The sequence below is a fragment of the Haematobia irritans genome, chromosome 4 (assembly GCF_050003625.1).
Source record: "Haematobia irritans isolate KBUSLIRL chromosome 4, ASM5000362v1, whole genome shotgun sequence".
Taxonomy (NCBI): domain Eukaryota; kingdom Metazoa; phylum Arthropoda; class Insecta; order Diptera; family Muscidae; genus Haematobia; species Haematobia irritans.
In genome coordinates, this window is record NC_134400.1 from 178321504 (window position 1) to 178345481 (window position 23978).

The window sequence follows — 23978 nt, forward strand, 5'->3', positions numbered from 1 at the left end:
AAGTGTGGAACTACTATCAGTTGCTTTATTAAAAATTAATTGTCTAGTTATGTTGATGTATGACTTTTTATTCATTTTTATAAAATAAAACATTAATTGAACCTATAAGTTCAGTCTATTAATTTTTAGGAAAATTGTCTAGCTACGCTAATGGTCAGACGTTGTTTTGGCAACTCCGTCCGTGGTGCAATGTACTAATGACTGTCATCGTGCATGTTGTTTTGACAATGCATGTCAGATCGACACCGTCTATTCTCCGTTTGACACCACATGTGTGTTAATTCATTTCATGAACGTATCATTTTGAAACGTGCGCGCCGTTCGTGATTTTTTCAAATACAAAATTTATTGGGGATCTTTGTGAGAATTTCCGTCTCCGTCCTATTTTATATTTTTCTTTATTGTTACAATGAAACACAATAATTGAAATTACAAAATTACAAAAAAGAAACTTTATTCTATTTTTCCATTAAATATAATCGGAATGGTATGAAAACTTAATTTATAAAAACATAATTTCAGCAAAACAATAATAAAACTAATATAATGATAAATGATAAAAGAAAGTTTATACTTTAGTAATACTTACTTTCTATGGTTCTAACATTAATGTATGTATAATTAAATAATAGCAAAATGTGAGTAATTCCTTTCAAATTACATACGAATTAAATAAACTAGGGGCTATTTACATGAAATGCTGAAGTAAACTGCACAATACCTCCTCCTCTCTATGGTCATTAATCAATCTGTCCTTTATGTGTAACATACGAATCGTATAGGGAGGATTGTTTCTTCCTTTGTTTCAGCCTTGAGCAGGCAATCATCAGGGATGCTGATAAAATACAAAGCATCACCGAAAAGGTAGCTGTCATTGCCGAAAATGTACTGGTCTTAAGACATGTTTGATTTGTATTAGCCTCTAGGCGTCCAGCATTATTATTATACAAATCTTCATCATCCGGTTCGCCTTCTTGAAGGACTCGTAATGATTGAAATAGATTGACATTTTCCGATAAAGATGTTTCAGGTTTTTCTGTGACATCGGCCAAAAGCTCATTGGCCATGGGCTCTGTCAGAGGTTTGTCATCGATTGTTATGTTGGAGACATCACGTTTTGTAACTGCTTTCAGGTTACGCCAATGACACGGTTGACTCTAAAATGGAAAATATTTAGATAATAATCGCAAAGGTAATGGAGCAAAAGTCACAACATACCGGACATCTTCCATGACACATTCGTACATCACATTCAATATACAAAGCTGGTGATCCTGTGAAACGGAATGTTTTCATATAAGCATAGACTTGTGTCTCAAATACCCCTGAATCCGACCATGATCCTCTGAAGCGGGATATTAATTTGTCATCTACCGGACAGCCATACTGATCAATTAGTTGAATTCGTTTATTGGCTCCATTGTGGGCAAAACAATCATTGACCACAATATCAAATCCATCTGCAATTATTACAAATCGTATATAGTTTTCCGATATTTTATTCAGATACTTAAATGAGATATTTGGAATTTTAAACAAAATCGAATACAAAGAATTGTCCTAAAGATATCAGTAACATCATAGTATACAGTAAAAAAAAGTGAATCCTCTATGGCACTTAAGCCATTTTAATTCTATTTTAGTTAATGGAATTATTATTTTCTGAAAAGTTCTCCTTGATTAAAAAAACGTGGAAAAAATTCTGAAACCTAAATATGTACTAGGTTAGGTTAAAGTGGCAGCCCGATTAAGTTTCAGGCTCACTTAGACCATTCAGTCCATTGTGATACCACATTTAACTAAAAGTACCTATTACATATGGGCACTTCTAGTTTTAACCACTGAACCTTATATATTATTTCCTTTTGTTGAACCAACCAGATTGTTCCAAAAAACATTAACAGACTGCTTAAGTTAACGTTTTCCAGGTCCGCGGGTAATCTAAAGCTATATGCCCTTACACAAAATGCAGGACACTCACACAAGAGAAGTTTAATTGTTTCCTTTTCCTCCGCATCTTGACAGCTCATACAATAGTCAATATACTTTGCATCAATAGTTTTTACAAATTCGCCTATCAGGCAGCGACCTGTTATAGCAGATATCAGGAGTGATATCTAGCGTCTTGAGAACTCTAGCATATCTAGTGTGCGGTTCAAGTTTAAATGGGGCCATATTTGCTTGGTTACAACCCTTGTAATTCTCCCATCGAACATTTGCCATCACGACGGCCTTCTCACGCAGTAAGAGCTTGCAGGTTGCCAGAGACATACACACAAAAAAATATCAATTAATTTGATTGTCAATACAATTAAAATTATGTTTAAATTTGAGCTAACAACGTAATTTGTAAATACAATTACGATTTTAGTCACTTTAGCAAACAATTTTGTTATATTAACAAACATTTTGTTATATCAACAAAAATTTTGTTGAACTTAAAAATTTTCTGTAACAACAATTTATTGTTAGCTCAAAAATTATTATATTATTTTCTGTGTACTAACAGATTCTAGTTCCCCTGGAATATGTAAGGTAGTTCCTAGCCTTGCTAACTCATCTGCTTTACAATTCCCCGCTATGTTCCTATGGCCAGGCACCCATAACATATTAGGTGAATATTGTACTGCTCAGCCATTGTACTGCGGCAGTCGATGGCCGTTTTCGAGTTAAGGAACACAGGAGTCCAAGGATTTTATTGCAGGTTGACGGAACATTACTTCTCAGCTAATATTTCAGCCTGAAAAACACTACAGTGATTAGGTAATCTTTTCGCTATTCGAAGTTCCAGATCTTTAGAATATATGGATCCACTTTGTTTTGGTTATATGTACAGTAGAAGTTTAAATACAGGTTTTTTTATATGGTCATTGACAAAAGAGGGTTAAGTAAATAGCCTACAAAAAAGCAACAACAAAGATTTCCTTTTAAAAATGGCCAGAAAAAGGAATTTGTTAGTAGACATAGCAGAAAATCGAGCTAAAACACAAACAAATCGGCTGACAAGAGAATTCTGTTTTAGGGTTTGCAAGGAGAGTCAATTAGTCTACTTTTCGATTTTTTTCGAAATTTGATCAAATCGACTTTCAAGTTTTACAAAAGTCAACTTTTGAGTTTTTATACCCTGCGCCACACTGTGGAACAGGGTATTATAAGTTAGTGCATATGTTTGCAACACCCAGAAGGAGACGAGATAGACACTTGGTGTCTTTGGCAAAAATGCTCAGGGTGGGCTCTTGAGTCGATATAGCGATGTCCGTCTGTCCGTGAACACATTTTTGTAATAAAAGTCTAGGTCGCAGTTTTAGTCCAATCGAATTTGGCACAAGTATGTTTTTCGGCTCAGAATAGTTCCCTATTGAGTTTGGAAGAAATCGGTTCAGATTTAGATATAGCTCCCATATATATATATTTCGCCCGATATGGACTTATATAGCCCCAGAAGCCAGAGTTTTACCCTAATTTACTTAAAATTTTGCACAAGAAGAATAATTAGTACTATAGACAAGTGTGACAAATTTTATTGAAATCGGTTCAGATTTAAATATAGCTCCCATATACATATATATACTTGATCAGGGAGAAATTCTAAGATCATGTCCGGCTGTCTGTTGTAATCACGCTGCAGTCTTCAATAATGAAGCAATCGTGCTAAAATTTTGCACGAACTCGTCTTTTGTCGGCAGGCAGGTCAAGTTCGAAGATGGGCTATATCGGTCCAGGTCAGGTTTTATAAACCGACCTCCCGATTTGGGGTCTTGGGCTTATAGAAACCGTAGTTTCTATCCAATTCGCCTGAAAATGGAAATCTAGAGGTATTTTAGCACTATAATGGGGTGTGCCAAAAATGAAGACTATAGGTTGATGTTTTGGTATAGCCCCCATATAGACCGATCTCCCGATTTTACTTCTTGGACGTCTAAAATCTGTAGTTTTTATCCAATTTGCCTGAAATTGGAAACCTAGAGGTATTTTAAACACCTAAAGAGGTATGCTGAAAATTTTGGGTATCGGACCATGTTTTTATATAGCCTCCATATAGACCGATCTCCAAATTTTACTCTTGGACTTATAGAAACCGTAGTTTTTATCCAACTTGCTTCATATTGGAAATCTAGAGGTATTTGAGGACCATAAAAAAGTATGCCGAAAATGGTGAGTATAGGTCCATGTTTTGATATTGCCATCAGATAGACCGATCTCCCGATATTACTTTTTGGGCTTTTAGAAACCGTAATTGTTGTCCACTTTGCCTGATATCGAAAATTTGGAGGTTTTTAGGAAGAATTGATTTTCTTTTTGGGCTTCTAGAATCCGTTGTTTTTATTCAATTTGCCTGAAATGAGAAATCTAGAGGTATTTTAGGACCTTAAATATGTGGGCCGAAAATGGCGTGTATTGGGCCATGTTTTGGTTTATCTCCCAAATAGACCGATCTCCAGATTTTACTTCTTGGGCTTTTAGAAACCATAGTTTTTATCAAATTTGCATGAAATTTTAAATCTAGAAGTATTTTAGGAACATGAAGAGGTGTGCCGAAAATGGAGAATATCGGTCCATGTGCACTGATAATGAAAATTGCTTGAAACTGAATTATAGTTTCCAGATTTTACTTTTGGTAATCATTTAAATAATGGGGGTAAAAATTTACAGATTATTTCAAGGCGTTATTTCATCGTTTTCTTGTACACTTGCAAACGATGTTTATGATTCCTCTAAAACTCAAACAAATATGGTTCTTACAAGTCCAGAATCTGATCTAGTCTTCATAGGTAAAATCTTTGAATTTATCTTCGGGAAGTGTATTGGTTGAACTGATCTGCTTGTCATCAAATCCCCCTGAAATTTTTTGAGGAAACTATAATATTTGATTCATAGTGGTGGGTATTTAAGATTCGGCCCGGCCGAACTTACTGCTTTATATACTTGTTTTATTTTATTTATTTGTTTTTCTTTTTTTTTTTAACTTTCGACTTCGATATCACATTCCCCTTTGGTCTGTTTGGGTAAAGTTTTAACAAAAGGTTTATTTTCAATTTTTTTGTCTCTAGTCAGTCACTTTTAGCTAAAATGCAAACCTTTTCTGCCATTTTATAAACACGATTGCTCCCAAAACATATATAAGTTTTTGTTTATTAATGCTTTTATGCCTTATAAAATTAATGCATAAAAGCAAACAAAATTTTTGCTGATAAAATTAAACGATTGAAAAAAACTATGTTTGCTTCTTTTAATTTTAATTTCACGAGACCTACAAAATAGGCCTCCGGATGATCTTAGATGGAGCAGCGAGCCAAACCGGGAGAAATTGGCATGGAGCAGCAATACGTTGCCGGAGGTATGCGCTGGACAGGCGGGGGATATAAGCCACAGAAGGAGTACTTTCATTGACTTGTCCCAGTAATTTTTAATTTAATCTGCTTTGACCGGGAGATTTGTCTTCATGGGCATCTAGACACCACAATTTTCATCAGATTGGCCTGAAATTGGAAATATCTAGGCAATCTACGTTCACAAATAGGTGGGCTGTATATGCTATAGCCCGAACTACCGATTTGACTTCTTGAAATATTAGGTTTTTTAGGTTCAAAAAAGACATGCCAAAGTTAGTTAATTTAGGTCCAAGTTACGGTGTAGCCCCCATATGAACTACACATATGACATACACTGGTAGAAAAAGCTTTGTAATATTAACGAAATTTGTCATATCAATTGAACCAATGAAATAATTGCACAAATACAATCAAATGTTTCGTTAATATAATGATTTTTCTATTAAATACCGAAACATTTCATACTATTTTTGAAAATGCTTAGACGCCGAATTTAAGATTACTCTAGATCTCAAACAAAATAATGATAATAAACCTATCCACATAAGGAAACATGCTTCACCATCCTGTCGAACTTATTGTCCTATATAGCTGTTTTGAATATATTAATAAAAATCTATATATTGTCATTTTCATGATTGAATCAATTTGAAATAATAATTAGTTAAATGTATTCTTCGTACCAATCGAAAATTCTGCATTTTGGATTAACAAACTCGTGTTACTTTTACTCATACATTTTATTTAACTTTTCCATTTCAAATTTCACTTACCATATTTACTTCTCATATAAATGATTAATGTCAAAGGATCTCCCACACGTACTGGACCTGTGACTCTAGGTCCTCCAATACCATAACCATTTTGTATTTCCATATAACATTCGGGAGGACTCAATGTAAAGACCACAGGATTGCCGGTAGCCACCCTACGTTGTGAATCAAATTCATTTAAATTTCTGTGCATAAATTTGTTCATTTCTAATACCAAACATGCAAATATATCTCTAATAATCATATACTCACTCCACATCCAAGAAGGGAAATGTAACTGTCTTCCAGAAATCATAACCATATTCGCATGTAACCTTAAAGTGTTCATCATATTCCTCTTCGATCAGAGGATTATATTGGACGGTAACAGTATTCCACATGAAATTCTAGAATTTGTAAAGATGAAAAACTCGAATAGAGGGTTGGAAAACAAAAAAACATTGACTCACTGTTGGATTTTTCCTATTGTCGTCGTGTAAAGCATTTTTACCCAATGTTCCACATCTATTTAATTGTATATAAAATTCGTAGTAGTCTCTCCCCGAACCATTGATGTACATACAATCCGGATCATAAGCATAACCAGCAGAATACACCAAGCCACTAAAGGATCCATTAAATCCAATTCGAATTTTCATGTAATCATCTTGGCATTCGGCCTCGATATCTATGGAGATATAATGACAAAAAATATACATATATATATATATATATATATATATATATATATATATATATATATATATATATATATATATATATATATATATATATATATATATATATATATATATATATATATATATATATATATATATATATATATATATATATATATATATATATATATATATATATATATATATATATATATATATATTAATTGTATTTTTAATTGGAATAATTAATTTTATTAATTTAATTTAATTAATTTGATGACACCTTTTGAATAACGAATGGTCTGAATTTCTCAAAAAAATATTTTTTTCGTTTTAATCCCACAATTACCATAATACTTGTACACCCAGAAAAAAGTGCCTTCGAAACTAAAGGAAAAAATATTTATCAATTTAGTTTAGCCATTTTATTACCATTAAGTTAAATTTTTGTGTGAAATAATAAAATTTACTTGTTTCAGTAAAAAAAAATCCTAAACTAAAAGCAGTTAGTTCATAATTCATTAACTAGAATAAGTCATGGAATTTTACTAATACTGTTTTCTTCGCTGGGTATAAAAATTTACTACTGCACAAGAAAATTTTATTCACTGATAACAAAGCATTCGTAAAAACAAGTATATACGGCCGTAAGTTCGGCCAGGCCGAATCTTATGTACCCTCCACCATGGATTGCGTTGGAACTTCTACTAAAGGCTGTCATCCACAATCGAATTACTTGGGTTGCGATAACACTTGCCGATGGCAAGGTATCGTAAAACTTTTTAACACTGTCTTCTAAATTGTAAGTTAGCCCATACGGGGTATATATTAAACAAAAAAAGGCCGATTAAATACGTATATAATATAGTTTGACAAAATTTTCTATAGAAATGAAAACTTGACAAAATTTTCTATAGAAATAAAATTTTGACAAAATTTTCTATAGAAATAAAAACTTGACAAAATTTTCTATAGAAATAAAATGTTGACAAAATTTTCTATGGAAGTAAAATGTTGACAAAATTTTGTATAGAAATAAAATGTTGACAAAATTTTCTACAGAAATAAATTTTTTACAAAATTTTCTATAAAAATAAAATTTTGACAAAACTTTCTATGGAAATAAAATTTTGACAAACATTTCTATAGAAATAAACGTTTGACAAAACTTTCTATAGAAATGAAATTTTGACACAACTTTCTATAGTAATAAAATTTGACAAAATTTTCTATGGAAATAAAGTTTTGGTAGATTATTTTTGGCGATATGGACCAATTTTTGTGTAATAAGTCATCGGCTATATATAACTAAAGACCGATATTGACCAATTTTTACATGGCTGTTAGAGGCCATATATTGACAAAATGTACCAAATTTCAACCGCATCGGATGACTTTTGCTATATATAATTATGGACCGATATGGACCAATTTTTGCATGGTTGTTAGATACTATATACTAACACCATGTACCAAATTTCAACTGGATCGGATGAATTTCGCTCCTCCAAGAGGCTCCTGAGGTCAAATCTGGGGATCGGTTTATATGGGAGCTATATATAATTATGAACCGATATGGACCAATTTTTGCATGGTTGTTAGAGACTATATACTAACACCACGTACTAAATTTCAATTGGATCGGATGAATTTTGCTCCTCCAAGAGGCTCCGGAGTTCAAATCTGGGGATCGGTTTATATGGGAGCTATATATAATTATGAACCGTATACTAACATCAGGTACCAAATTTCAACAGGATCGGATGAATTTTGCACCTCCAAGAGGCTCCGGAGGTCAAATCTGGGGATCGGTTTATATGGGGGCTATATATAATTATGGACCGATGTGGACCAATTTTTGCATGGTTGTTAGAGACCGTATACTAGCATCAGGTACCACATTTCAACCAGATCGGATGAATTTTTCCCCTCCAAGAGGCTCCGGAGGTCAAATCTGGGGATCGGTTTATATGGGAGCTATATATAATTATGGACCGATATGGACCAATTTTTGCATGGTTGTTAGAGGCCGTATACTAAAATCAGGTACCAAATTTCAACCGGATCGGATGAATTTTGCTGCTCCGGGAGGCTCCCCAAGCTAAATTTGGGGATCGGTTTATATGGGGGCTATACGTAAACGTGGTCCGATATGGCCGATTTTCAATACCATCCGACCTACATCAATAACAACTACTTGTGCCAAGTTTCAAGTCGATAGCTTGTTTCGTTCGGAAGTTAGCGTGATTTCAACAGACGGACGGACGGACGGACATGCTCAGATCGACTCAGAATTTCACCACGACCCAGAATATATATACTTTATGGGGTCTTAGAGCAATATTTCGATGTGTTACAAACGGAATGACAAAGTTAATATACCCCCATCCTATGGTGGAGGGTATAATAAACAAAAACCGAACTACAACCAAGTTTCCTCTAAGTTAAGTAAAATTTCTTATAAAATGATAATTCTGACTTCCTTTATTATAGAAAGCTTATCATACATACGAATAACACTTAGCATAGAAAAATATTTTAGTTCATTCGAACTAAGAAGTATTCAATCCTTTCAAAACTTAAGGAAAAACACTTGTTAGAATATAGGAAATTTTCCTATATTTCTTTCATCTACCTGTAATCGATACCTGTCATCGATGTAATCGATATGTTTGCAGGTGGACTGTTTTTTAGTTGGAATCGCGTTGTTATGATATACGGAGAGATTGTTAAAAAATACTATAGTAAAATAATATAATAAATAACAAATAAAAATATTTGTTATTTTAAATTAGTGAGAAAATTTTTCGTTTTTTCTAAATTATTGAACATAAATAACAAACAATAAGTCTATCAATGTTCGTGATGGTGTATAAACAAGAAAACGCCAACAGAATAACAACCCCTTCATTTGTCTTCATTTTGGAATCTTCAATTATCAGGTAACATTCATACAGTGACGCTAACCTTTTGTGAAAAAAATTGGTTTATGATTTTTTATATTTGTAGGTATTGAAATTGTAAAAGGAGCACAAAATCGTTACGCAGCATCTTATTAAAAGTGAAAGGAAGAAAAAGAAGAAAACCATTACGTTTTACAGTTGGTTACATTACATGGAAATTGGAAATAGTGGAATAATAAACTAATATTTCAAGGCCAGTCGATACTGTTGATTCTTAATAAATATATTTAATATATGAATAATAATGAATAAAATTGTATTTAAAAAACGAAGGTAAGCAGTTCTAATTTTGAAGTAAAACGCTTACCACAAATATGTAAGATTTGTCCAAATGAATGAAAAAAGTTCAATAAAATCATTCCATATATGAATTAAATTCAGTTAAATTTTTTCATTCTGTAGTATAGTGGCACATATGTTAAATATAGGAAAATGTTAACTAATATATGGAATGCATTCTACCTAATTTCTACAAAAATCACATCGTTCAAACAAATAAAAATGTCTTTGGCGCTATACGAAGTTCAACTTTCTTCACACTGTTAGAAAAATATGTTTTTCATATGTTCCGATATAAACAAAATGTGTTTCGGGCACAATTTTTAAACACAATATATTTAAGTGCAAACATGCAAAGTTCCTAAACAAACACTAAATGTTTGGGACACATATGTTAATATGTTAGAATATATTATATTTGGGGCATGAATGTTTCATAAAAATCATATGTGTGAATGCAAACATATATAAATTTACAAATTTCGAGTAAACATATATGTTGTGATATTTTATTCAGAGAGCGACAGAGAGAGTGAGAGTATAGAGAAAGAAATAGAGTTGGAAACCGGGAGGGTTGACGAAAGATATCAACATAACACAGCGAGAGAATGAAAAGAGAGCAATTTCTGTGAAACCGCTTGAATGTTGTTTCGGAAAACTGTTTTATGATAAGGCCAAAAATTTGATATGCTTAAGTTGAAATATTATTTAATTTGAATATTAGAATGAGTATTCGGAGTAAAGAGAATAGACATTCGGAACGAAAAGAATAGACATTTGAAAAAAAAAAAACAGCATGTGTTTTCGTCTTGAGAGCAGCATTTTATGTATGTGTGGACATGTGTTTTGTTTATCTTGGTTCGTTAAAAGAAATCGGAACGTATGCTAAACACTGCTCCATGTGGCCAACAAATGTATGTTTCTGTTAAATAATGTTATGTTTGCATGGGCTCGTGGGCGCTGCAAACTATGCTATATAAATGTAACTTATAACGATAATTGTCTATTGGTGAGTATAGCAGGTACGTAGCCCAGTGGTAGTGTGTTGGCTTACAAATTGCATGGTTCCCGGTTCGAATCTCCGTCCAGGCGAAAGGTAAACTTTAAAAAAATTATAAAATTGAATAATTTCTTTAACATTATTTGTATTACAGAAAAAGGTGCTAAGAACTAAAAAAATTCGTGGAAGTTCAAATTATGTGAGGGACTGAGCACAATCTTCTTAGGGAGAAAATTCTTCCAAGCATATAAAGGGTGATTCTTTTGAGGTTAGGATTTTCATGCATTAGTATTTGACAGATCACGTGGGATTTCAGACATGGTGTCAAAGAGAAAGATGCTCAGTATGCTTTGACATTTCATCATGAATAGACTTACTAACGAGCAACGCTTGCAAATCATTGAATTTTATTACCAAAATCAGTGGCAGAAAATCCGCTATTTTATCGACAAATTTTGTTCAGCGATGAGGCTCATTTCTGGTTGAATGGCTACGTAAATAAGCAAAATTGCCGCATTTGGAGTGAAGAGCAACCAGAAGCCGTTCAAGAACTGCCCATGCATCCCGAAAAATGCACTGTTTGGTGTGGGTTGTACGCTGGTGGAATCATTGGACCGTATTTTTTCAAAGATGCTGTTGGACGCAACGTTACGGTGAATGGCGATCGCTATCGTTCGATGCTAACAAACTTTTTGTTGCCAAAAATGGAAGAACTGAACTTGGTTGACATGTGGTTTCATCAAGATGGCGCTACATGCCACACAGCTCGCGATTCTATGGCCATTTTGAGGGAAAACTTCGGAGAACAATTCATCTCAAGAAATGGACCGGTAAGTTGGCCACCAAGATCATACGATTTGACGCCTTTAGACTATTTTTTGTGGGGCTACGTCAAGTCTAAAGTCTACAGAAATAAGCCAGCAACTATTCCAGCTTTGGAAGACAACATTTCCGAAGAAATTCGGGCTATTCCGGCCGAAATGCTCGAAAAAGTTGCCCAAAATTGGACTTTCCGAATGGACCACCTAAGACGCAGCCGCGGTCAACATTTAAATGAAATTATCTTCAAAAAGTAAATGTCATGGACCAATCTAACGTTTCAAATAAAGAACCGATGAGATTTTGCAAATTTTATGCGTTTTTTTTTAAAAAAAGTTATCAAGCTCTTAACAAATCACCCTTTACAATTTTTGGCTCAAAATGCTTCCAAGCTTATAATATGTTCACATAAAACAAACATAATAATGTTTCGGCAATATCCAATAATATATGTGCTTCTTGCAAAATATGTTTGGAACATATGTTAGAGAAGCGATTTGTTTTGAGGGTGCACAATGAGTTCATTTTAACTTAAAGAAGTGGCCACTTTTTTCTAGGTGTACTGAAAAAAAATTATTTACCTAATATGAAAGATTATGCTAAAGTTTAGGAAAATTTAGACAATATTAAGGACAAATTTCTTTAAAATAAAGAAATTTTAATTAAAGTAATGCTCCAATTATTTGCTTTAAATATTATTTTCTTTAAATTTAGCACACAAATCTATCTCCATTAAAATCGTATGACTTTGAAGTAAGGACAGTTTTCACAAAGTTTCCCTCACTTCTTTAAATTAACTTAAATATTGAATCTTTGGATGAAAGCTTCACTGAAAAAAAACAGCGAACCCACCAGGAAGAAAACTTTGGGTTAATTTTAGAAAATTTTGAATATTTGTAGAAAATTTTAACTAAACAGTATTACAAACATTGGCATCATCGATGTCATAAAAATAAGTAAATATTTTTCGACCAATTCAAGAAAATTTATTAGACATAACTAAGTTTTTCCACTTGTTAAAGAAAATTTTGTAGTTTGAAGAAAAAACTTGGAGTTCAAAATTGCAAGAATGTCTTTAGTGACATACGAAGTTCATGATGGACGCATTTTGGTAAAGTTTACAAATTTAAAGAAATTCTGAACTATTTTGTGGAAGACACGAATTTAGTTAATCGTTATGCTTCATTTGAGTATATTTTTTTCCTCGGTTATAGTTAATTTAACTAACGTACACAACAAAATTATTAGAGTAAAGGAAAATTTCTCCAAACATAATAATTCCATGAACTAAAATAAAGTTAAATTGGCTTTAGTGAAATAGAGAGTTCACTTGTTTTTGAGCGTTTAAATATACGCTAATATATCTTTTGAGGATTTTGCATCTTTGGCTTAAAGTTTTTTTTTTAATTAAGAAAATATTGTTTACTTTCAAAGATCTATTATAGTTCGAATTTTTAAATTGCAATTTATGCGGACAATACTTTTATACACTTTACCACTACTGTGGTACAAGTTATAATAAGTTTGTGCATTTGTATGTAACGCCAAGAAAGAAAGGTCTGAGACCCATCGTTTAGTATACCGATCGTCTTAGAATTGAATTCTGAGTCGATTTAGCGATATCCGTCTGTCCGTCCGTCCGTCTGTTCATGTATTTTTGTGTGCAAAGTACAGGTCTCAGTTTAACTGCAATCGTTCTCAAATTTGGCATAGGGTAGTTTTGTGGGACAAAGACAATCGCTATTGATTTTGGAAAAAATCGGTTCAGATTTAGATTTAGCTGCCATATATTTATCCCCGATTTGGTCATAATTGGCGTGTTTATCAACCTATGTTCTTCAAATTCCGTACATCCGAGTATTTTAGGAGCCTCGAAAAGCTTGCAAAATATCAGCCAAATCGGTTCAGATTTAGATATAGCTCCCATATATATCTTTCGTCCGATTTAGACTCATATGACCACAGAGGCCAAAGTTTACAACCGATTTTCGTGTAATTTTGCACAGATAGTAGAATTGACATTCTACCAATGCTTGGTAAATTTGATTGAAATCGGTTCATATTTAGATGTAGCTCCCATATATATCTTTTGTCCGATTTGGACTTATATGGCCTCAAAAGCCAGGGTTTTTCCGTGATTTGGTTCAAATTTTGAACAAGGGGTTCGTTTAATGGTATGTTATGTGCGCCAAATTTGGTTAAAATCGGTTCAGATTTAGATATAGCTCCCATATGTATCTTTCGCCCGATTTGCACTTATATTGCCTCAAATGCCAGAGTTTTGACGTAGTTTGCTTAAAATTTTGTACGAGAGGTACGATTGATGGTATAGTTATATGTGCTCAATTTGACTAAAATCGGTCGAGATTTAGATATAGCTCCATATATATCTTTTGTCCGATTTGGACTTATATGGCCTCAATAGTCATGACTTGCTTCAAATTTTGCACAAGGAGTACGTTTAACAGTGTCGGTAAGTGTGGCAAATTTGGTTGAAATCGGTTCAGTTTTAGATATAGCTCCCATATATATCTTTCGCCCGATTTACACTCATATAACCACGGGGGTCAAAATTATACTCCAATTTACGTTAAAGTTTGCAGAGATAGCATAATTAATCCTCTACCTATGCATGTCAAATTTTGTCAAAATCGGTTCAGATTTACACGCTCACAAAAAATCGCTTCTGTAACATATACTCCCAAACCTATTTTGCTTCAAGCATATATATTTTTGGGTATTGCCCAAATATTTATATGTTTGATCTCTTCCAATATATAATATGTTTGAAAGCATATTGGTCTAAACAATATATGTTTGGGTAGTCTAAGTTCCAAACATTTTGTATTTTTGCATCCAAATTTAATAATGTTGTCTTCCAAAAAACAATATGTTATTATGTGAACATATAATATGTTTGGAATCATTTTGCACCCAAACATATTATATGCTTAAAAAAATTCTCCCAAACAATATTGTGCTCAAAATTTTATTTATTTATTTATATATTTACAATCATAATGAATTATGAAAATAAACAGGTAATATAGGTGCTAACAACATAGGTTTTCGACCGGAATGCTCAAAATTTTGATTCTGCCCAATTGTATATTCCCCCACATCTTTCTCACTTCCATGAGATTTTTTTGTTCTTAGCACCTTTTTCTGTAATACAAACATTGTAGAAGAAATTATTCAATTGTATGATTTTTTTAATTTTAATTTTACCTTTTGCCGGACGGGAATTCGAACAGCGGACCACACAGTTTGTAAGGATCAAAGAAGTAGCTGATCAATTGCCCAAGGAAAAATAAAATGTTAATTTTGTAATAACAAGCAACAACCACCAACTTAATTCAATATCGCTCCCTGTTAAATAGCGCTCCAAGCTACTAAACACATATATGTTTATAGGCTATTTCTAAATTAATATATGTTTGCATCCAAGCATATTATATATGCTTGCACTCAAAAATATTGTGTTTAAAAATTTGTGTTCCAAACATATAATGTTTATAGCCAAACATATGAAAAACAGTCTTTTTCATCCGTGTAGATATAGCTTCCATACACATACATGGGATTTTCCTCCAATCGACTGGATAGTTTCCATATTTAATAGTTAAGCGTGTCAAGCTTGATCTAATTTGGTTCCTCATATATTCGTTTTCCGGTTTGTAAAAATATGGCCAAAATTCCCACAAATTCTGTGATGATTTCCCCATATCATAGTCATATCCGACACACTGGAATGCCAGAATTTCCACAGAATGGTTGAGTTTTAAATAAGGCTCCAAGTCGCCCGACATGACCAAAATATATATGACAACCCACACGTGACCACATATCTTGGCGAGATCTAACCAATATCCTTGTAAAATCTCCACTGATGAGTAGCAAAAATTGTAAATATTACTAAAATTGTCCTATATCTCGAATACATGTATCGCCTGGTAAATCATAAATGCTCTTTTGTACAATTGCATTAAAATTGCTCTCGCTTCATATTTCCAATATTTTTTTACTAACATTGTGTTTTAGAGTTTTTGTAAAATTAAAAAAAAAAATTGTCTCCATTAAAAGTATTTGTATCTGGAAATGCAAACCTTTATATTGCTCCCAGCAAATTTGAAATAGTTGAGATGGTAACACAAATGTTTTTCTACATTGTGGTGAAGTGTATAATATAGTCGGCTCCGCCCGACTTTAGACTTTTCTTACTTGTTTAATAAAAAAATTTTAATTAAATTATTGTTCATAATCATTAATTTAAAAATTATTTTCTTTAAATTTAGGACACGATTATTTTAAATTTGTTCCCTCCGTATGTTTTTGATATAAGGAAATTTTCCTTAAAATTTAAAACATAAATTTATTAAGCACACATTTCTAATTTAATACACGAATCGTCAAAATATTTATGTCTTAGAAGTATGGAAAGTTTCCTTAAAGTTAAGAAAAACAATTCTGGTTTAAATTAACGGAGATATTGAATCTTTGGATTAATGATAAAAATGGCTTCACATTAAAAGCAACCTTTCATAAATGGACACCTACCAAATTTGGCAAAATTGGGCCGCCTGAGAGATGTTCTGAGCTGGGTTGGCCTGTCACAAACGTATGTCGCAAAAGTCGTAAACCTACTGTAGAAAACCTAATTTTGAATAGAAGAAATTCTAAACATTTTTTAATTTAGTTTGACAGCATTCGCTGTGAGTTTCTGCAGAAATTTGTGAATGTTTTCCCATGGTCACCACGGTTAGGTGGTATCGAAATTCCCGTTGGTGAGTGTGTCAAATACCTTGGGGTTATATTGGACAGTAAACTGAACTTAAAGCTAAGAAAGGACGAAAAAAGCCACGGTTACCCCGTACTCGTGCAAAAGGCAATAGGGAAAATGTGGGGACTAAAACCGAAAATGTTTAACATTCCTAAGAATTGAAACTTCTTCGCACATACCATCAGCCAAGACGATGGTATGTGCGAGTCGTCGAATTCGCTGCCTACCCTGAAAAAAAGTGTTGTCATTACTCTAATGATTTTGGTATTGATTCCGAGCCAAAGAAGCGGAGAATACAAGTAAGGATACTTTTAAGACACAATTCTTTGGGTTTTGTGTAGAAAGCAAATTTAAATTTTTCGTTTTTTCAGCTTTTTTCTTCATATGCTATCAAAGTCCTTTAAAAACGAGTTAACGACAACTTTATTTTCCAAATTCAGACTCTACTTCCAGGAGAAATTATGCAATGTTTCAAGTAAAAAACGTCTAAGTGTTGAAAAACATGTCCTATTTTGGAACGATTTTTTGCTTTTTAGTCAAGATGCAAAAAAGACAACAAATACTCGTATAAAGACAATTTCATTAATTTTAAAGAAATTTTCTGAATTATTAAAGTCAAGTTGACTTTACCCCAAAAAATTTTTCTTTCATGTTATGATACCCATTTATAAGTCAAATCAATGAATTATAACGACAATACGACTTCATTGAAAAGTTTATCGACTTTTGGACAAGGAAAAAAACTTTATATTCGAGTAAAATTTGCATTCGTATTTTAAAGACATGAAATCTTTGGCCTCACAACAATATTTTTTCAGTGTAGCTGACGCGACTAAATTAAAGTGTGATACGGTCAAAATTTGGTCAATATAAACTTGACGTATTTCTTTCAATTTTGCATTTATAAACCCTGAACACCCCTCATTTTGAAGGTGTGCGTGTGTAGAATGTTGCTCTTATTTTGATTTTGGAATTCACTCTTCAGTTGTCAAAATGCCGTCCAAGCAAGAAGAGCAGCGTATCAAAATTTTGCTCGCGCATCGCGAAAATCCGAGCTACTCGCACGCAAAGCTGGCAAAATCGCTAAAAGTTGCCAAATCAACCCTTACAAATGTAATTAAAGTGTTTGGGGATCAAGGAAGTCTGGATCGAGGGGAAATCGAAAACCGGAAGCCGCTGAGACGACAAAGAGAGTTGCCGGTAGTTTCAAGTGAAACCCTAACCTCTCTCTCCGAGATGCCGCAAACAAGCTGGGTGTATCGTCCACAACCGTGCATCGAGCCAAAAAACGAGCCGGACTATCGACTTACAAGAAGGTAGTGACTCCAAATCTCGATGATAAACAAAATACGACGGCCTAAGCGCGATCCCGGAGGCTGTACACGACGACGAAACCTACGTCAAAGCCGACTACAAGCAGCTTCCGGGACAGGAGTTTTATACGGCAAAAGGAAGGGGAAAGGTAGCAGATGTTTTCAAGCACATAAAACTGTCAAAGTTCGCAAAGAAATATCTGGTTTGGCAAGCCATCTGTACCTGTGGCTTGAACAGCAGCATTTTCATAGCTTCCGGGACTGTCAACCAAGAAATTTACGTGAGAGAGTGTTTGAATAAACGTCTGCTGTCTTCCCTGAAGAAACACGGTTGTTCCGTACTGTTTTGGCCGGATTTGGCATCTTGCCATTACGGTAAAAAGGCCATGGAGTGGTACACCGCCAACAACGTGCAGGTGGTTCCCAAGGACAAGAACCCTCCCAACACGCCAGAGCTCCGCCCAATTGAGAAATACTGGGCTATTGTCAAGCGGAACCTAAAGAAGACCAAAAAAACTGCTAAGGACGAGCAGCAGTTCAAGGCAAACTGGCTTTCTGCGGCGAAGAAGGTGGACAAGGTGGCTGTACAAAATCTGGTGGCAGGTGTCAAGCGTGAGGCCCGGCAATTCGGATTTGGAAAAGCGAAAGCCTAACTGAATATTTTTCCTGAATTTTATACTAATTGAACTTGAAAAAGACATTTAATTTGATTTTTTAAATAAACGATTTCACCGATTTACACGCGTTTTCCCTTGACCAAATTTTGACCGTATCACCCTTTATTTTGAGTTTGCGACTTTTGCTACTTTTTCTACATTTCTACGTTTACAACTTTGCGACAGCGCAAACCTAAAAAAGTTTGATACATACCATCTCTGGTTCTGAGAGGTTTTTGCGTTCCTCCGCATGTTGTGCAAGTATGGAAATTTCCCTCAAAGTAAAGAAAATCATTTTTGTTTTAAAGGAATAATCTTTGGATTAAATAATAAAACGAGCTTCAAATATAGATAAATAGGTTAGGTTATGTTAGGTGGCAGCCCGATGTATCAGGCTCACTTAGACTATTCAGTCCATTGTGATACCACATTGGTGAACTTCTCTCTTATCACTGACTGCTGCTCGATTCCATGTTAAGCTCAATGACAAGGGACCTCCTTTTTATAACCGAGTCCGAACGGCGTTCCACATTGCAGTGAAACCACTTAGAAAAGCTTTAAAACACTCAGAAATGTGACCGGAATATAGACTAAAACTTATTTTGAGGGGTTTCCATGTTTATTTTAATCGGGGAAAAAAATTTAATTTAAAGTATAAGTTATAGTTTGAAGTTTTAAAAGAAAGTTTTTGAGTATCCTTACGTTTAACTCTTGTATTGTTGTGACCATAATGCTTGTCATAATCTCGATCCCAGTATTCGCTGTGATATTTATCTGCTTCATAAGGCGGTCCGCCATGGTAGGCAGCACTGCCTGTTGATGTAGGTGAACCAGAGCCCGTGCTATCATAATCACCGCCTGAAGGTGGTGGAGGCAAATGAGGCCGGCCTATGCGATAAGGTATATGACCTGAAGATTCAGGTAAATGATCTGTCTGTATGTGAAATATAATGCTACCATTATTCAAATAAAATAAAAATACGTTTTCCCTATTCTTACCACTTCTGTTTGAAGTTTGGAAGATCTTTCCGTATCCTTAGTCCTATTGCGTACTTCTTTCACATGATGTCGCTGTTTCAGTTCAGCCGTTTGTCCTGAACGTTTCAATTGTTTTGGTGACGGTGTTGTGGGTTGGGTGATATATGATTTAGATGGAAGAACCACTAAATTAATGTCATCGTTGGGTGAGACTAAAGCTTCATTGTCTTGCTGTTGCAATTGTTTTTGTACATTCGAAGATGCCGATGATAATGGTTGTCTTATAAGCTTGGTTTTTGGATTGCGTGAAGTAGGTTTGCTAATTGGGGTATAAGTAGTGGTTAAATCAATGCTCGTTGAAACCGCAACAGAATGTTGAACTTCTGTTATGAGTAGAACTAGAATGAGCTATAAAGAAAATAAAAATCATAAATTTATTTTATAAAACTAAAGGACTCAACTCAGATCGGAGTGATTAAATATAAGATGATACTAAGAACTTTTGCTCCAATGCTACCCATCTTATACTCATAGAAAAAAGTCTGCTAAAACCAGAAGTCGATGTCTCCTGTTATAGTTTTGTACTTCAGGTTCTAACGAACAACAAATTGTAAAAATTTTATGTTATAATTTTTTCCCCAAAGAATATTTAAAAACCAAAAGTAGTTTTTGGTATATATGTTTGCACTGTAATATACTCACAAGCCCCTTAATGCGATCAGTAACCATTTTATTTGCTGTTATGCCTTAATTTGACAAATATTCATATTTTTGGGCGAATACTATAGATATTCATAAATATTGTTTTAAATGTGTTACATTTAGACATTGTGACATTTTTATTTGTTTCAATCAAACTAAAATCAACAAGTATATACGGCCGTAAGTTCGACCAGGCCGAAGCTTATGTACCCTCCACCATGGATTGCGTAGAAACTTCTACTGAAAACTGTCATCCACAATCGAATTACTTGGGTTGCGGTAACACTTGCCGATGGCAAGGTATCTTAAAACTTCCTAACACCGTCTTCTAAATTACAAGGTAGTCCATACGTAGTATATATTAAACTAAACAAGTATATACGGCCGTAAGTTCGGCCAGGCCGAATCTTATGTACCCTCCACCATGGATTGCGTAGGAACCTCTACTAAAGGCTGTCATCCACAATCGAATTACTTGGGTTGCGATAACACTTGCCGATGGCAAGGTATCGTAAAACTTTTTAACACTGTCTTCTAAATTGTAAGTTAGTCCATAAGGGGTATATATTAAACAAAAAAAAAAAGGCCGATTAAATACGTATATAATTCAGTTTGACAAAATTTTCTATAGAAATAAAATTTTGACAAAATTTTCTATAGAAATAAAAACTTGACAAAATTTTCTATAGAAATAAAATGTTGACAAAATTTTCTATAGAAATAAAATGTTGACAAAATTTTCTATAGAAATAAAATGTTGACAAAATGTTCTATAGAAATAAAATGTTGACAAAATTGTCTATAGAAATAAAATGTTGACAAAACTTTCTACAGAAATAAATTTTTTACAAAATTTTCTATAGAAATAAAATTTTGACAAAATTTTCTATGGAAATAAAATGTTGACAAACATTGCTATAGAAATAAACTTTTTACAAAACTTTCTATAGAAATGAAATTTTGACAAAACTTTCTATAGTAATAAAATTTGACAATTTTTACATGGCTGTTAGAGGCCATATACTAACGAAATGTACCAAATTTCAACCGCATCGGATGACTTTTGCTCCTCCAAGAGGCTCCGGAGGTCAAATCTGGGGATCGGTTTATATGGGAGCTATATATAATTATGGACCGATATGGACCAATTTTTGCATGGTTGTTAGAGACCATATACTAACACCACGTACTAAATTTCAATTGGATCGGATGAATTTTGCTCATCCAAGAGGCTCCAGAGTTCAAATCTGGGGATCGGTTTATATGGGAGCTATATATAATTATGGACCGATATGGACCAATTTTTGCATGCTTGTTAGAGACCGTATACTAACATCAGGTACCCAATTTCAAACGGATCGGATGAATTTTACCCCTCCAAGAGGCTCCGGAGGTCAAATCTGGGGATCGGTTTATATGGGAGCTATATATAATTATGGACCGATATGGACCAGTTTATGCATGGTTGTTAGAGACCATATACTAACACCACGTACCAAATTTCAATCGGGTAGGGTGAAGTTTGCTCCTCCAAGAGGCTCCGGAGGTCAAATCTGGGGATCGGTTTATATGGGAGCTATATATATTTTTGGACCGATATGGACAAATTTTTTCATGGTTGTTAGAGACCGTATACTAACATCAGGTACCAAATTTCAACCGGATCGGATGAATTTTGCCCCTCCAAGAGGCTCCGGAGGTCAAATCTGGGAATCGGTTTATATGGGGGCTATATATAATTATGGACCGATATGGACCAATTTTTGCATGGTTGTTAGAGACCGTATACTTAGACCACGTACCAAATTTCAACCGGATCGGATGAATTTTGCCCCTCCAAAAGTCTCCGGAGGTCAAATCTGGGGATCGGTTTATATGGGGCCTATGCGTAAACGTGGGCCGATATGGCCCATTTTCAATACCATCCGACCTACATCAATAACAACTACTTGTGCCAAGTTTCAAGTCGATAGCTAGTTTCGTTCGGAAGTTAGAGTGATTTCCACAGACGGACGGACAGACGGACGGACAGACGGACGGACGGACGGACATGCTTAGATCGACTCAGAATTTCACCACGACCCAGAATATATATACTTTATGGGGTCTTAGAGCAATATTTCGATGTGTTACAAACGGAATGACAAAGTTAATATACCCCCATCCTATGGTGGAGGGTATAAAAAGGCCGATTAAATACGTATATAATTAAGTTTAAAGTTTCTATAGAAATAAAATTTTGACAAAATAAAATTTTGACAACATTTTCTATAGAAGTAAAATATGGAAAAAATTTTCTATAGAAATAAAAATTTGGAGAAAATTTTCTATAGGAATAAAATTTTGACAAAATTTTCTATAGAAATAAAATTTTGACAACATTTTTTATAGAAATAAAATTTTTACAAAATTTTCAATAGAAGTACAATTTTTACAAAATTTTCTATAGAAATAAATTTTTGAAAAAATTTTCTATAGAAATAACATTTTGACAATGTTTTCCATAAAAATAAAATTTTGGTAGATTATTTTTGGCTCGAGTGGCAACCATGAATATGAACCGATATGGACCAATTTTTGTGTGATTGGGGATCGGCTATATATAACTATAGACCGATATGGACCAATTTTGGCATGGATATTAGCGGCCTTATACTAACACCACGTTGCAAATTTCAATCGGATCGGATGAATTTTGCTCCTCCAAGAGGCTCCGGAGGACAAATCTGGGAATCGATTTATATGGGGGCTATATATAATTATGGACCGATATGGACCAATTTTTGCATGGTCATTAGAGAACGTATACCAACACCATGTACCAAATTTCAGCCGGATCGAATGAAATTTTCGTTTCTTAGAGGCTCCGCAAGCCAAATCGGGGGATCGGTTTATATGGGGGCTATATATAATTATGGACCGATGTGGACCAATTTTTGCATGGTCATTAGAGAACATATACCAATACAATGTACTAAATTTCAGGCGGATCGGATGAAATTTGCTTCTCTTAGAGGCTCTGCAAGCCAAATCGGGGGATCGGTTTATATGGGGCTATATATAATTATGGACCGATGTGGACCAATTTTTGCATGGTTGTTAGAGACCATATACTAACACCATGTACCAAATTTCAGCCGGATCGGATGAAATTTGGTTTTCTTAGAGGCTCCGCAAGCCAAATCGGGGGATCGGTTTATATGGGGGCTATATGTAATTATGGACCGATGTGGACCAATTTTTGCATGGTTGTTAGAAACCATATACTAACACCATGTACCAAATTTCAGCCGGATCGGATGAAATTTGCTTCTCTTAGGGCAATCGCAAGCCAAATTTGGGGATCCGTTTACATGGGGGCTATACGTAAAAGTTGACCGATATGACCCATTTGCAATACCGCCCAATGTATGGTTTTCCATACGTGTCCTTCTCTATGGAAACTTATATAGATATATCAAAACAATTTAGTACTTAATTTTTGTATTACGGCATTAAGTGTAGGGTATCGTTTGACTCAAGATTTTTCTCACTTTTGAATGTATCCATGCTTTCATGACATAACATATACAAGTTAGAACGGAATACATAATAACAAAATCATGTTTGTTTTGTTTCTTTTTTTTTCAAACGGAATTTTCACGCGTTTCACGTGCAATATTTCCGCATGACCAATTTTTAGCTGGCATCAGTTGATTGTTGATTTCACACAGAAACTTAAGA

General features: G+C 34.1%; 1 protein-coding gene across 3 annotated transcripts in view; it reads right to left on the bottom strand.

Annotated features, from left to right (window-relative positions):
• Nucleotides 1–472: 472 nt before the first annotated feature.
• The window catches only part of LOC142233761 (uncharacterized), a 175365-nt gene continuing 151859 nt past the window's right edge, over nt 473–23978 (bottom strand). For 2 of the 3 annotated variants that reach the window (XM_075304787.1, XM_075304786.1), the window contains exons 3-9: nt 19575–19961; nt 19278–19509; nt 6556–6773; nt 6359–6492; nt 6107–6291; nt 1219–1460; nt 473–1157 (exon numbers count right to left, since the gene is read on the bottom strand). In XM_075304787.1, the coding sequence (XP_075160902.1) occupies nt 741–1157; nt 1219–1460; nt 6107–6291; nt 6359–6492; nt 6556–6773; nt 19278–19509; nt 19575–19961 (1815 nt within the window). In that variant the 3' untranslated portion in view covers nt 473–740. The remainder of the gene's footprint in view (nt 1158–1218; nt 1461–6106; nt 6292–6358; nt 6493–6555; nt 6774–19277; nt 19510–19574; nt 19962–23978) is intronic. The other variant, XM_075304788.1, reaches the window with a different exon arrangement.